Source organism: Bufo gargarizans, chromosome 2, assembly GCF_014858855.1.
Source record: "Bufo gargarizans isolate SCDJY-AF-19 chromosome 2, ASM1485885v1, whole genome shotgun sequence".
Classification (NCBI taxonomy): domain Eukaryota; kingdom Metazoa; phylum Chordata; class Amphibia; order Anura; family Bufonidae; genus Bufo; species Bufo gargarizans.
The window spans coordinates 241,234,645-241,250,197 of record NC_058081.1 but is presented as its reverse complement, the minus strand read 5'-3'; the positions used below and the strand labels follow the sequence as shown (position 1 = coordinate 241,250,197).

Here is a 15,553-nt window from a genome sequence, read left to right as displayed (position 1 = left end):
TCACCCGATAAATTGTGTGATTATGTCTTTCAGCCGAACCGAGCAGATTGTGCTATGTAAACCTCCATCTGCTGCCCAGATTTTCTATGAAGACAGGCGATCGCTGCAGCTTGTCCCCATACAGCAGAGGTGATTGCTGCATGTAAACACAGCTTCATGTCCTCTGCTGATCGGGCAATTATCGGGAACATTTGGTTAGTTCCCGACATTTGCCTAAAACAGCAGTCTGTACAAAAGGACCTTTGAAAGGATTCTGAGGCACTAATATATTGTTGATCTATTCCCAAGATATTACCAGGTCGGTGGGGGTCCTACTTCTGGGACCCCTGCTGATCAGCTGTTTAAAGAGGCCGCAATGCTCGCAGATATGTCGTTTTGTGGGAAAAGATTTAGTAAAACTTGTATTTTATGTGAGTATCTGCTCATTTTGAGCTTAGAAGTCATGTGGGTGACCCTATCGGCATCCTTTGTATGCGCAGTCACAGGAGTAGAACCACAGAATGACTTGTTAGCGAAGAATGAGAAGAGATTTACATCAGTAAAATACCAGTTAAATTGATTCTTTCCCTGTAAACTATATATCAATCTGCTCAGATTCTCCTTTCCCTCATGTCTGGTTTCCTTTAACCCCTTCTGGACCTCCGACATACATGCATGGAGGAAGTTTAAAGATGGTGCCCGCCACAACTGCCTTGTTTCTGTTTTACACAGCAGAGGCCCATGGGTAATGCCTGCGATTGGCACATCAGATGCTGTGGTCAATAGTGACCAAGGCATCTGGCAATTCTAAAATGGTGAGTCGCTTGCTTCCTACCCTGGGCTGCCTTACCCTGGCTGAGATCGGGGCAGGCGGCCTGTACTAGTAATAGGCCTTAGCTTGTACAAGGCTTACAGGGCAATTGCTAGTATATTCTAATGCAGGCCTGCAGGTGGCACCACTGCACTGGAGGGAATATACAGTATTCTATAAGCGCTCTTTCACACTTGCGTTATTCTTTTCCGGCATAGAGTTCCATCGTCGGGGCTCTATGCCGGAAGAATCCTGATCAGGATTATCCCCATGCATTCTGAATGGAGAGAAATCCGTTCAGGATGCATCAGGATGTCTTCAGTTCAGGACCGGAACGTTTTTTGGCCGGAGAAAATACTGCAGCATTGCTCAGGCCAAAAATCCTGAACACTTGCCGCAAGGCCTAATCCGGAATTAATGCCCATTGAAAGGCATTAATCTGGATCCGGCCTTAAGCTAAACGTCGTTTCAGCGCATTACCGGATCCAACGTTTAGCCTTTTCTGAATGGTTACCATGGCTGCCAGGGCACTAAAGTCCTGTTTGCCATGGTAAAGTGTAGTGGGGAGCGGGGGAGCAATATACTTACCGTCTGTGTGGCTCCCGGGGCGCTTCAGAGTGACGTCAGGGCGCCCCACGCGCATGGATGACGTGATCGCATGGATGACGTCATCCATACGCATGGGGCGCTCTTACGTCATTCTGGAGCGCCCCGGGAGCCGCACGGGCGGTAGGTATACCGCTCCCCCGCTCCCCACTACTACTATGGCAACCAGGACTTTAATAGTGTCCTGGCTGCCATAGTAACACTGAACGCATTTTGAAGGCGGATCAGTCTTCAAATGCTTTCAGTTCACTTGCGGTGTTACGGATCCTGCGGGCACTTCCGGCAAATGGAGTACACGACGGATCCGGACAACGCAAGTGTGAAAGAGCCCTAATGCATAGATATGCACTACAGAATACAAGATGCAATCCAATGATTGAATGTTATAGTTACCTTTAAAAAGTAAAAAAAAAAAAGTTGCAAATCACCCCCATCCCTCCTTTCCCTAGAATAAAAAGTCCGAAAACGCCTGAACTATTAAAATATTAAATATTTATCCCATATGTTAAACAGTGTAATGGAAAAAAATGACTGATTCGTACTTCACCTCTCAATTTTTTTTAAAATAAAAAGTCATACTCAAATTGTCATCAACAAAACTACAGATCATCCCCATAAAAGCCCTCATGCAGCTCCATAGGCATAACTATAAAAAAGTTAAGTGTAGAATTTTTTTTAATTTTCTATTGGTATTAAAACACAAGAAGGGGGGGATAGCGTTTTTTTCCCCAATCACACCCCATTTGCAATTCATCATATGCAATATTAAATGATGCCATTAGAAAGTACAACTCCCATATAGCCTGTGCTGTACAGTTCATAATACTGTACATACTGTAGGCCGCTCACCTGCACAGAACGTATCAGTATGTATTGTGATTCGCAGGCTGGGTGCGCCTGTATCAGATCCAGATTTGGTTCTAGGTAACAATGACCTCTTAAAGGGGTAGTCCAGGTTCAGAGCTGAACCCAGACATTCCCCCATTTTCACCAAGGCAGTCCCCATGACTTGAGCATCGGAGCAGTTCATGCTCCGATGCTCTCCTTTGCCTTGCATTAAATTGCGCAGGGCAAAGGCAGTTTTTGGAGATCTGGTGAAGTACCGGGCTCTCCATAGGGCTGTCAGGAAGACCGTTGACGTCACCAGCACTGATGGGCAGGATTTAGCGCTGCCCTAGCCAGTAGAACAGCTAGGGCACCACTCAAGCCCGCCCATCAGAGCCGGTGACGTCACCGAACACACTGCTGGGCGGAAGCTTCCGCCAGGCAGTGTGTTATGATAAACAAAAGAGCCTGTGCCCTGCATGCTCTAGCGCAGGGCAAGGGAGCGCATCGGAGCATGAGACGCTCCGATGCTAGCCTCAGGGGGTCTGTCTGGGTGAAATTATGGGTATGTCCGGGTTCAGCTCTGAACCCGGATAACCCCTTTAAGGGGAGTGGGAGGACATTGCAGTGCAAGGGGGAGGATTTGGGATTGATGAGGGGGACCGGCCTGAACACTTTGATAGCAGGATAATGCCCATCTGAATACTGGGGGAGGTGGGGCTCTATGATATCCCCTGCTTCCAGAGGATGCACCTAATTTGTAAATCTCATACTAGCGCTGTGGCGAGAGATTGACTTGCGCATTCGCCACAGGTCTTAACCCTGGGCTCGATAGACTCTCGTGCCCAATGTATAGCACGTTGGCCTGGAAATGGCTGCCGCAACCCAGATAACCCCTTTAATATACCTGGCGCGCATTTATCATGATATATAAGATTGTGGCCTTAAAAAGTTGTTATACACCATTTTTTGCGACTTTTCCTCCTTCTCGTCACATTTCTGAAGTGGTGAGAAAAGGCGATATGGTCAACACGGCTGGGATATTTATCTTCAGTCACACCAGAAATAGACATCTACATCAGCTCGGAGGCTGCCGTGGATTTTAGTCTGACGCACGGCCTGCGGGAGGATGCCCCAAATCTATGCTGAGGCCACAGCATGACTTTGGCGTGTCCTTCACCTGAGCAGTGGGCATCAGGACCAGCAATTACCATGCCAATCTTGATAAATGCCCTCCCTGGTTTTTAAATTCTGGCCACAAGCAGAGATTGGTGACTGCTGTGGTTGTACTGCTCCGTAGGGAAGCAGCATAGTAAGTTCTGTATGATATTCCGGCATTTATCTAGCCTTTACCTATTGCCCAAGGTCCACCATTCATCTTACACGGGATAAGATCGCTCCACCCTCCTCTCTGCGCACTTTTATCTCCTTGTTATCTTTCTGCTTTGGCTAGCGATTGCGCAGTACTTGACACATGGGGGCTGTGTGTGTCTATAGGTGAAAGAGGGGTTTCTTTACATTTTCCATCATAAAGAGATGAAAAACGCCTGGTGGATTGCTGCTCCTTCCTGCCTAGCTAAGGCATGTAAAAGACTGAGTGGACGTTTCCTCGGCAGAAGCCTCCATCTGCTGGCTCCTCTGGCTTTTTGCTGTGCTTTTTTTTTTTTTCCGGTATTAGTTTATGGTATTAGTAGTTAAGAAATTTTCATCAAAAGTAGGGGAAAATATAATGCTTAAAGGGGTTATCCCATGATTAATGTAAAAAAATGAAAATCGGACATAATCTGGTACATGATATTCCCTTTCAAGGGCTCATGCACACAACCTTTGGATGTTTTGCGGTCCACAAACTGTGGATTCGAAAAACATGACTACCGACCGTGTGAATTCTGCTTTTTGTGGAGCAGCCAGGCCCTAATAAAACGGTCCTATCCCTGTCCGTAATGCAGACAATAATGGGACATGTTCTATATATATATTTTTTTTTATTTATTAATTTTTTTGCTTCCTGGTCCCGCGGGCAGCCGAGAATGGAGCAGTGGTGGGACAGTGGACAGGGCAGTCTAAAATCAATGTATTTTCTTTACTGTCATTTATGCTAGTTCCTGTATATATTTGTTCGACTCGTGGTGGTCCTTCCCATTTCCACTAAACCCTACTCTTAAAAAAACAAAACTGTGGAAACTAGAAAAAAGTTCCAAATTTACACCAGAAAATAGACTCATATGAATTGATAAATCCCCCACCACCCCTGATGGTCATAGACATTAAAGGGGTTATAATGCCCCTCATACAGGTTGTACTTGCCCCACTTCCCAGCACCCGCGTAGCTCCTGCTCCCCGTGCGGCAGCCACTGCATCTCCCGGTTGCGTGGATGAAAACATCCGGCGATGAAGGGGGGCATATAGCAGGCCGCGATGGGGACGAGTCGGAGAATCACCCGCGATGCTAGGGAGGCTTGTCCCAGTCCCGGCCTGCTATTTGCTGACTTCCAAAAAATGAATCAAGCCAGCCAAAGGAGACAATATGGACAATACATTAGTAAGTGGTGTGTATTAACTTTCTCTACATGATAAATGGCAGTTGCTGAAGTGACACAACCCCTTTAATGAATGCTGTTTATCCACACATGAAAATGAAGTCCTCTAAATCGGATAGCTCAGCTCATGACCACCCAGCGACAGAGTGACGTAGGTGGTGTGCTCTCTTCTGGCGGGGGTAAGGCTTGGCCACTTTTGATTTCTAATCGTATGTTTATTAGTGTAGCTTTTTTACTAAAGACATCTGCACCGTGCTTGTTAGAAATGTGACCAGTCACAAGCTGTTCGATAATAAACCCGTATACTGTAACACAATAGTTCAAGATGTCACCAGTCTGTTTGTTGTTATGGGAACGGAGTAGAATAGTCTAGCAGTTCCTGTGAGTGCGGCATAGATAGGTTGTGCACAAACGTATTGCCTCTTCCCAAGTGTACCATGGCTTCTACTGTTCTGTACTAGGAAGCTTTCTGTGCAGTGTTAGAAAATGTGTTTATTATACTCCTAGAGAAAAAGAGGCCTTCTGGATTTTAAATATTGGTGACCGATCCTCGGGATAGGTCATCAGTATCTGATCGGATACTCCCACCGATCAGCTGTCTTCCTCCACTGTGTGTTTCTGACTGCCCCAAACAGCTGATTAATGGGGGTGCAATGTTGGACCCCACCAGTGTGGTATGGATGACTTTTCCCGGGGTCATCGGTATCTATAAACCAGGAAACTGGGTAGTGAAAGGCGCCTTCCAGAAACTGGAGCAGATGCCATCAAAGGAAAGAAATATGCACCCAAAAATATTCCCAAGTGTAAGCCTTATAGACGTGTGTGTGTGTGTGTATATTTTATATGGTACTCTCTTAACCAGATCCTGTCATGTATATTGACTGTGAAGAAGATGAGATGTTTATCTGCACATCTAGGTAGGGCCCGTTTACACTTGATAGTGGTGTAGCATACGTGTAATAATGCTTCATTAGCTTTTTTCTGGCCAGATGTACACTTTTATGCAGCATGGATACTTTGATTTGCTAACTGTGTTGAGACCATTGTTTCTTAAAGAGCTTGTCATGTAGAATATTTGAGTTATGGCCCGTCACTGTAGTTCCCCCCAGCGTAAGGTTCTTTAGCAGAGATGTCCTGTTTCCACCGCTGCATTGTAAGGGTCCATACACATGTCCGTAAGTGTTTTGCAGATCCACAAAACACTGACACCGGCCATGTGCACTGTTCTATTTTTCTCCGGAGACGCGAAACGGAAGTGCGGATGCGGACAGCACACTGTGTGCTGTCCGCATCTTTTCCCGCCCCTTTAAAATGAATGGGTCCGCACCCGTTTCGCATAATTGCGGAACAGATCCGGACCATTCAACGGACGTCTGAATGGAGCCTAGTGTATGAAGCTGTTTCTGATCTTGTGTGAGGCTAAGAACCAGCAATTTTTCTATTGGAACTGGACTGTTCCAATATTTACTTTGCTTTTACAGTTCTACTTTTAGTATTGAGCATAAAGTAAGTGCATTCACATATTTGTTAAGTATTCTGGCTTCTTTCCATTTTAGTTAAAAGCTTATAAATGTAAACTAATATCAGTCAGTACCTACAGGGATTTGCCTGCTATTTTTGAGCTTGCTTATCATGCAGAGCTGTGATCTGTGACTACAGTTCAGCCACAGTGCCTACAGGGAACCTGGTGTAGTCTGGGGCACACCACCTGTTTGGTTCAAGTTCTACTCCACCCCACAAGTCTGTCAGACTCAGCAGGAGTTGGTGTATGGATAGGATAAATTTCAGTACAAGTAAAAAAATAAAATAAAAAAAAATTCTTACTGATGGTTCAGGTATGTAAACTGCCACACTCATACGGGGGGCAATGAGCCTTAGGCCTTGTTCACATTTCTAAGTTCATTTGACATCTGTGAAGGTTCCTTGTTTGGTCAGTGTCTCCGTTTTCTATCCTCAACCTGTCAACAGCATTACACAGACCTATGGTTAGCTGATTTTAAGTTAATTTCCAAAGCATCTTCTATTAGTGAAAAACAGACCAAACACGGATACTATCTGTGTTGTGTCCTTGTTTTTTCACGGATCCATAGACTATAATGGGAGTGTTTGGTCTGCATCATGGACCAAAGAAGTGCAGGCCTGCTTTATTTTATTTTTTTATTACTGACCCACGGTCAATAAAAAAAAAAATTGATGTGTGAACAAACATTAAAATGAATGGGTATGTGTGCCGTCTGCAGAAAATGCGTACAGGACACGTCAGTGAAAAAAATGTGAGCATGGCCTTAGTAATGGGGAATTTGGAGGATTGCTTTAATGGGGTTGTCCCATTACAAGTTCTTAAAGGGACACTGACAGGCCCTATAAACATATTTCGATATGTCTATGCAGTCATAGGTCTATTAAAGTGTATTCCAATGATATGAGTACCCCCTGTCCGCATTTTAAACTATGTAAAAACAACTTTATATTCATCTGTCAATCCCCTTCCTTGTGCCCAAGGGACTTTTTTTTTCTCTCCCAGGCTGTGAGCTGTGCGCTGCGATTGGCCAGCGCTGCAGCCTAGGAGAAGGAGACGCCGGCAGGACAAGGGCAGTCTCCGCCTACTATAACTTAGAGAGTGAACATAACGGAGGGCATAACGGGAGACCGGAGCGGCGCCCGGGGATAATAGTAAGTGCAGTGAGATCCCCGGGCGCCGCTCTCCATGGCAGCATACTTCGTTCACAATGTTTTTCAGGGTGAAAGGTCCTCTTTAACCTTGGTCCACAGGATATGCTATAAATGGCTGATTGGTGGGGTCCTTGCCAATCTCCAGAACAGGGGTTTCCACATGCATGTTGCAGCTCTGTTCAAACGAATGCTCATATTTGACCATTGCATCTGATGGTTTTGAAGCAGCAGAAACCCAGCGGCTCCAGCACCAGATTTAAATAGACGTCTTCCACCACATGTACGGCGGTGGTCGTCTGCGGGTTAATGTGTGAAAGAGGAAGCTTATTGAAAGATGGACAAAGTGTTTTGAAAAGCGGGGAGATTGTTGAAAAATGATGTATTTTTGTCTTTTCTGAAAGTTAAGTAAAATAAATTCTAGAGCCAGAGCACAGATAATTTTTGACGCACGCTCATAATTCGACGACCCCTTTAAGCAACCGTCATTTACAGTCATAGGTGATCTAAAGGCCTGTTCAAATTGGCCAAGTGTCAGGACTGTTTTGATTGTAACTATAGCTGACCATTGTTCCTGAAGAAGTATAAACCGCTTATCTTTGATGTTTAGAATTGTTGGTGACTCCATTGGTAAATGCTATACCTTTTACAACTTACACCTAAGCCTTGTATGGAATGAACGTTTCCCACTGGATGCAAGGGTTTTACTGATGAAGACGTCCATCTCATCCTCACTCTTTCAAACGACTGATAGTCAGTGATACGCAAAAGCAACTTTACCATAACTGCACAATTCCTCTTACTTAGGAGCTCTCTGTGCTTGGCTGTGTCTCCCCTTTTTTAGTATCATGGGTTTCGCTTTTAGCCTCTTCACGCGGACATCTTGGGTTCCTTTTTATAAAGAATCCAGGACTGATTTGTATAGTACCATTGACTTGGGGTATCTTCAGGCATAGCATTTGTTACAGAAGTTCTTACAACTGTCCCATTCACCTGAATGGGGTGTGTAGAATTCCTTGCTGCTGAAACAACCACCTAAGTTTGGATTTTTGTAGACAAAGGGATCATCCATGGGCATGTTGTTTTGGCACCAGGTAAAGTTATAGACCTAGAAGATTTATTTTTGCCCGAACAGATACTGCTGGAAGTCTAATAACCATACCAACAAGTACTTTGGTTCCATTCACACGTCCGTAGTGTATTGCGGATCCGCAATACACCCGACCGGCACCCCCATAGAACTGCCTATACTTGTCCACAATTGTAAACAAGAATAGGACATGTTCTATTTTTTTACGGAGCCGTGGACCAGAAGATCGGCGGCACGCTCTGGAAATGCGGATAGCATCCATTCCTGCCCCATAGAGAATGAAAGGGTTCGTACCCGTTCCGCAATTTGGACCCTAAGTGTCAGTGGCTGCTGTATTACATAGTCAATAACATTTCAGTTCTCTGCTCTGTTACGGTAGAAGAACAAGGAAAATAACAGGAATAGCAGTTTCTGTTGTATGACGGGAACAAATAGCACCCACAGTTTATCTGATGACCTATTCTCAGGATAGGATGGGGCTGAGCTGCACTTAAGTCACGTAACCATTGTTCGGGACGTCAGTGTCCTAGGGTAAGCAATGTGAAGGCCATAGCACTCGCAGGCGCTCCATGGCCTTCTCAAACAGCTGGTTGACGCCGATCAGATGCTGATGACCTAGCCAGAGAATAGGTCATCATTTACAAAGAGTCGGAAAACCCCTCCAACAACCACCTCTAGGTGCTAGGTTTGCGGTTGTCCTCTTAATACCTCAAAAGAAGGTGTGAGCTTTCATATTATAGAAAGTCCATACTGGTAGTAGAGATGTTTTGTAGCAAGTAGAAATACAAATGCTTAAGAGGACAGATATAATGAAGAATGAGCAATGATTGATGACTGAAATGAAGATCTTCTAGATGAGCCTTTTGTTTGGGGGAAATGAATCTTCAAGAGCAGAAACTTAGCGATCTGTTGACTTTTTAAAGTTTTGCTCCTCTCTAGTGAAGTCCTGTTAATATTTAGGTAATACAGTTAAAGATTAAAACCTTTGTACATCTTGTTTGCTTCCTAAATGCAAATTCAATTGACCTTCAGTTAAAATGTGCTACCATTGTGTTGCTGTAGAATCTCTGATGGTTTACTGGTCCTGGCTGCTGTGGGCTCAGGTTGGACTTAACCCTCCTCTCACTAGTAGAGCTTCCTTTTACACGGGAGAGTTATTGGAAACGTTCACTTGAACTCGTTCTAGATTATCTGCCCCGTGTGAAGGTGCCACCGATCACCCGATGAATGAGTAAACGCTCCTTCGAGTGAAAGCATTGTAGATGAGCGCCTAAATTTATGGCGCATCAGATTGTGCTTTGTGAACAGTGATCTGCTGCTCAGAAACTGGCTCTGTATGGGGGTGAACAGTTGCAGTAGCGATAGCTAGTCTACAGCTGAGGGGATTAATGCAAGTAAATGCAGCTCTTGCCTCCTCCGATGAGCAGGCAGTTTGTTGGCCTGTGTAAATGGGTCTTAGCGCAGAGATAAGCCAGTGTCACGCGGGCGGAATATGGCTGCAAACTACTGGGGTCATGAGGACCAACAGTACAATCAGGCTTGCAGACGTAATACAGCCACAGAAATATGCCTGTATTAGGCTAGCTTCACATCAGTTTTACTGAACCGTCAGAACAGAAATTGATAATAATAACAGATCTTTTATTTTGAGCATCCATTGTGCTTACTTTGCATCCATTTTAGCAATTAGTGTTTGAAATCCATTATTTTTGACGGGAGGAAAAGTTTTTTTGTTTTTTTTTTTCTTTTTTTTTTTCTTTTTTTTTCTGTTCTGACAGATCAGAGGAATGGAAAACTAAATGGTGATATGAACCTAGCCTTAGGCTTGTGTAAAACTGGCTTTAGAAAGAAGTGTCTTCCAAACCATCAATCTGTGTTTTTCTTATTTTTCTCCAAAAAGGTGAGATGAAAGAGAAAATCAAGATCAAGGATAAGGAGAAACAAGAAGGAAGGGAAAAGAAAGAAAAAAAGAAACACAAACTGATGAACGAGTCCAAGAAGGAGAATGGAGAAGTGAAGTTACTGCAGAAAGGTATGTGTCCGGTCAGGGCTGTGTCCTATACAACCCACCGGGAGAATTTATTAAGCCCCGCACCGCCAAATTCTGTCTTAAAGGGGTTACAAAGTTAACACAAGCCACTTACTAATGTATTGTGATTGTCCATATTGCCTCCTTTGCCGGCTTGGTTCATTTTTCCATCACATTATACACTGCTCGTTTCCATGGTTATGACCACCGCTGCAGTGCAGATACGAGGTTGCTAGGAGCTGCTGCTTATCCATGCCCATGTGTGGTCCCACGGTCCCGGCCACCAGAGAGGCCAGTGCTTTTTCCTATAGTGTACAAGCACAACCACCGCTGCTGGATTACAGGGTGGTCGTAATCATGGAAATGAGCAGTGTATAATATGATGGAAAAATGACGGAAGCCAGCAAAGGAGACAAGATGGATAATAACAATACATTAGTAAGTGTTAACTTTCTACATGGTAAATGCCATTTGCCGAAGTGAGACATCCCTTTTAAAAAGCAATGTGGGGATTTGTGACTTTTTTGTGCAAAAATGTTGCAACATTATACATTTTTATACCACTCACTCTGTGCACCTCATGTCCTTAGCTTTCCAGTGCTGCTCACACCTCTTGGTGCACTGAAGCCCTCATTTGCATAAATAAAAGTTTTGTTTTTCTTGAGCACACTGCAACCTAGAGTCTTACTTACTCCAGTAATGGGGTGACCTAGGAGTGTTAGACTTAAAAATTAACCAAATTTAGCAAACATCGTGCAACATTTGATAAATTTGGCACAAATTGCGTCCTTGGAGACTCCTGTAAAACTGACTTCATATAAGACAATAAATCTCGCCCCTTGTCTGACCTCTTCATATTTGGTCTCTGTTGTACACTTGGGAATAGTTGTTTTCTTAAAAAAAAAAAGTTTTACAGCTTTTTGTTTACATTTAAAAAAAAAATTCTAACCCATGCTGCTTGGTAAAAACATACTCGCCTGCCCTACACGACTCTGTTCCGACTCCATAATTCCCTTCCTGACCTCCATCTGTAAACGTCCTGATAAAGGGAGCTGCAGTATTCTGGTAAGCCCACTACTCAGTGGACTGAGCCTTCTGCTTCCGTCTGCTGTTTTCCGTATTGTTGCCTGCCGCAAACCATTGGTCATGGGGGTGCCGGGTCTCAGGCTCCGAGTAGGTAATATCTAAAGTGTTTATGCCCTTCTTCCTGAGCCTCAGTCCTGGAACTTGAACAAGTCCAGCAGGCTTGTTTCAAACAGGGAGGGGAGAAGAAATCACTGTTATCCCAGACCAGAATAAAATGGAGCTGAGACTGGGTTGTATTTCAGCCCTGTGTAAATCCTCCCGAGTCCTGCCCTTGTTTGTGAGGATTTCATTGACTCGCAATAATATGAACACCGAAATGTGCGTTTCTTGTTAGACTGGTTTCCCTGGCGTTCTTCTTTACATTGTATCAACCATGGGTGACGGCAGTCAGATCTCATCTAGCTGGGGTTATTACACAGTGATACGTAGAGTATCCGCATCTTGCATTTCCTAACCCATTTGATTCTAGCGACAGACTTTCCTCACCTTCTGTCAGGAATTAAACTATTAGAAGTGACAGGCGGCTATAAGTCTGCACTATATAAATTGTGTAGACATTTCTACTTGTCTGTTAACATATTTTACACAACTGGCTCTTACCCCCTTCCCGCCCAGTGCCATCATGGCTCAGTGGTTATCGAAAGTACCTTGCAGCGCTGGGGTGCTAGGTTTGAATCTGACCGAGGATAACATCTGCATGGAGTTTGTATGTGCTCAGTATTTCTTCCGGGTACTCCGTTTTTCTCCTACACTCCAAAGACATACTGATAGGAAATATAGATTGTGAGCCCCATTGGAGACGGCTTGATGCTGATGTCTGTAAAGTGCAGCAGAATATACCAGCGCTATTAAAGTGCGTAAAATAAATAGAGCGTTATAGTAGCCAGGTGCTTGCTGAAAACGGATCCGCCCCCCCCCATTGACTTTCAATGTAAAGTCTGGACGAATCCGTCTGAATACAAATTGTACTTAGACTTTTTTAGTAAAATATAATGCAGACTGGTCCGTCTGAACAGATACCATCGTTTGCATTATAGGAGCGGATCCGTCTGTACAGATACCAGACGTATCCGCTCCGAACGCAAGTGTGAAAGTAGCCTAATTCTTCATCTCCATCGCTGTTTACTTTATTCAGTACAAGAACGAACACAAAGAACATAACATCTGAAAAACAGGCTGAAACGTGCAAAAAAATAAAGGATGCACCTGCATAAAAATCCGGTCCACACAATGTGGTGGGCAGGCTCATATTTTTTTTTAAAACCACTGTCTATTGTGATTTGTTTTATTTATTTTTATGCTGTGTTTTTCCCCTCTGCAACTTCTAAAGACGTGTGCAAGGAGCAGTGAAGCCTTGGGAAGGATTTTCCTTTACGCCTGTCTCATCTGAATAAAGCCTTAGGCCTTGTGTGTGCCACCATGTTACAGATCCATGTTCTACCTGTACGTACTATGCTGAGTATATGGAGGCCAGTAAATTGGTGACCAATGTACTATCTCTACAGATCTGGCTTTTGTCCCAGCGTTCTGCAGGATTAGAGAAGCCTGGCTGCCTTCTTTCAGATCCGGGGGCACACCTATCCCCTGCTCTCACATGTACAGGAGAGGTGACAGTTACTGCCAGAAATTTCTGGCAGCGGCTTCTCTTTTGTGGGAAGAAAGGATTTGGGCGTGCAGAAATCCGACCCTCCAGATCACCTTTTCCCCGAAACATCCACCATTATTTTTAGTCCTGGAGGCCGCCATGAGGGTTAGGCTACTTTCACATTAGCGTTCGGCGCTCCGCTTGTGAGTTCCGTTTAAAGGCTCTCACAAGCGGCCCCGAACGGATCCGTCCAGCCCTAATGCATTCTGAGTGGATTTGGATCTGCTCAGAATGCATCAGTCTGGCGGCGTTTGGCCTCCGCTCCGCTCAGCAGGCGGACACCTGAACGCTGCTTGCATGGTTCGGGTGTCCGCCTGGCCGTGCGGAGGCAAACGGATCCGTCCAGACTTACAATGTAAGTCAATAGGGGCGAATCTGTTTGAATTTGACACAGTATGGCTCAATTTTCTAACTGATCTGTCCCCCATTGACTTTAAATGTCAAGTCTGGACGGATCCGTCTGCAGCTACTTTCACACTTAGAATTTTTTCTACAATATAATGCAGACGGATCCGTTCTGAATGGATCCCATCGTCTGCATTATATGAGCGGACCCGTCTGGGCAGACACCAGACGGATCCGCTCTGAACGCAAGTGTGAAAGTAGCCTTAGATTGTCAGCTATTCTGGCCAGCTTTACAGATCTTCTATTTAAAGCCATGGGCGAGCTTCCATGTACCCTTCTTATCACCTAGGCAACCCCCCCTCCCCCCCCCCCCCCCCCACTGTATATTGGGCTCATATGAGGTGAAGGCACGCTGGTTTCCATATGTCATACAGTGATTTAGCATTTTATATGTAGCCGATTGAGCCGATAGGTCTGTACAGTTCTGTTCAGACTTTGCTGTTGTAGGGGATCTTTGTGCTGCAATAGTGTGTAGGTGAAAGGTGTCAGAACCGCATGTTGGCACGCCTGGAATGGGTGTGGTTGCTTCTTTAGGAAATCTTCCTAGTACTGCTTCTATGGAAAACTGTCATTGTCTTTGTTATGGTATTTGTGCTGTTGTTTTTTCCCAGCAATGGCAATTGGGGGAAAAAAGACGTGATAGACATGTGGTTCTTATAAACTGCAGCTACTCAGTGAGACGGGAGATGCAAGATGTCAGACGCTATTAAGATCTTCAGAGGTCATTTCATATTTGTGTAATATCTGGATGCTGTGTTTGAATGTGACCAGGCAGTACAAGTTATCTTTAATTCAGCAGGTACCACTTTACATAAGTGTAAATGCACGTAGTTCTATAGAGAACTACCAGAAACATTACTGCTTACTCTGAGGTCTCATGCACACGACCGCAAACCACGGATCTGTAAAACATGGGTATCATCTTTGAGCATTCCGCAATTAGAAATAGTTATTGTCCCCAAAACGGACAATAATAGGACATTTCCTTAAATATGTGGAACGGCTACGCGGATGCGGACGGCACATGGATGACATCCGTATTTTTGCAGACACATAGAAATGAATGGGTTTGTGTGTGTTGGGCCTAACAATGGGGCAAGGAAATTTCTTTGGATATCCTGTAGAGCTGTATTGAACGACATGACTAATTCTTGGGTATTCTTCCCATTTTCTGCCTTTTCTCTGGAGTTGTGCATGGGCCATCCGCTGGCAGTTTTCTGAATATTCCAGTAATGATAGGTTCTGCTGCAGCCTCAGCAGGATGAGCCGTGTAATTCAATCTCTCAGGAATGCTTTGAGACAAAAGGTCTGAAAATAAATCTGCCGACATCTATGCCGCCAGCGCCCGTGCTGTTCCAGTTACTTATTAAGGTAGAGTCACTTTGACTGTCCTATGTGGCAGAACACCCTTCATGACTGAGCCCCTATTTACTGAGCATTTACTCATACAGGTGCTGAGCGGCCAAGAGCCACCCAAAGATCACACAGCAAAGCCACATGTTGGGAAGGTACCTGGGTTTGCAAATGACTGATGATGTTTACGGCTGGACCTTTTTACGGCGCGTTTGTATAAAAACCACATGGTCATAGAAAATCTAACCATTTCTGCCGTTTGCCAGGCTCTTTTCATGAAGCTTTTGGCTGTGCCGCCCAGAACAGACTGGAGTGGATCCAAAAAGAGAAGAATAAGGAAACGCATGTCTCCCCTCTCTTGTATCCACGCCTGCATTTGGTTAAGGCCTCATGCACATGACTGTGTGCCGTTTGTGCTGTGCACCACAAACCGTTTGCCCGCCATCTGCCATGGACCCATTCATTTAAATGGAGTCTGCGATCTGCATCCGATGGTCCGCGCTTGCAAAAAAGT

The 15,553-nt window shown here is 44.7% G+C and overlaps 1 protein-coding gene across 1 annotated transcript in view; it reads left to right on the top strand.

Annotated features, from left to right (window-relative positions):
• The window catches only part of RSBN1L (round spermatid basic protein 1 like), a 74,370-nt gene that overhangs the window by 7,104 nt on the left and 51,713 nt on the right, over positions 1-15,553 (top strand). The window contains exon 2 of the mRNA XM_044280144.1: positions 10,422-10,553. Coding sequence (XP_044136079.1) covers positions 10,422-10,553 — 132 coding nt within the window. The remainder of the gene's footprint in view (positions 1-10,421; positions 10,554-15,553) is intronic.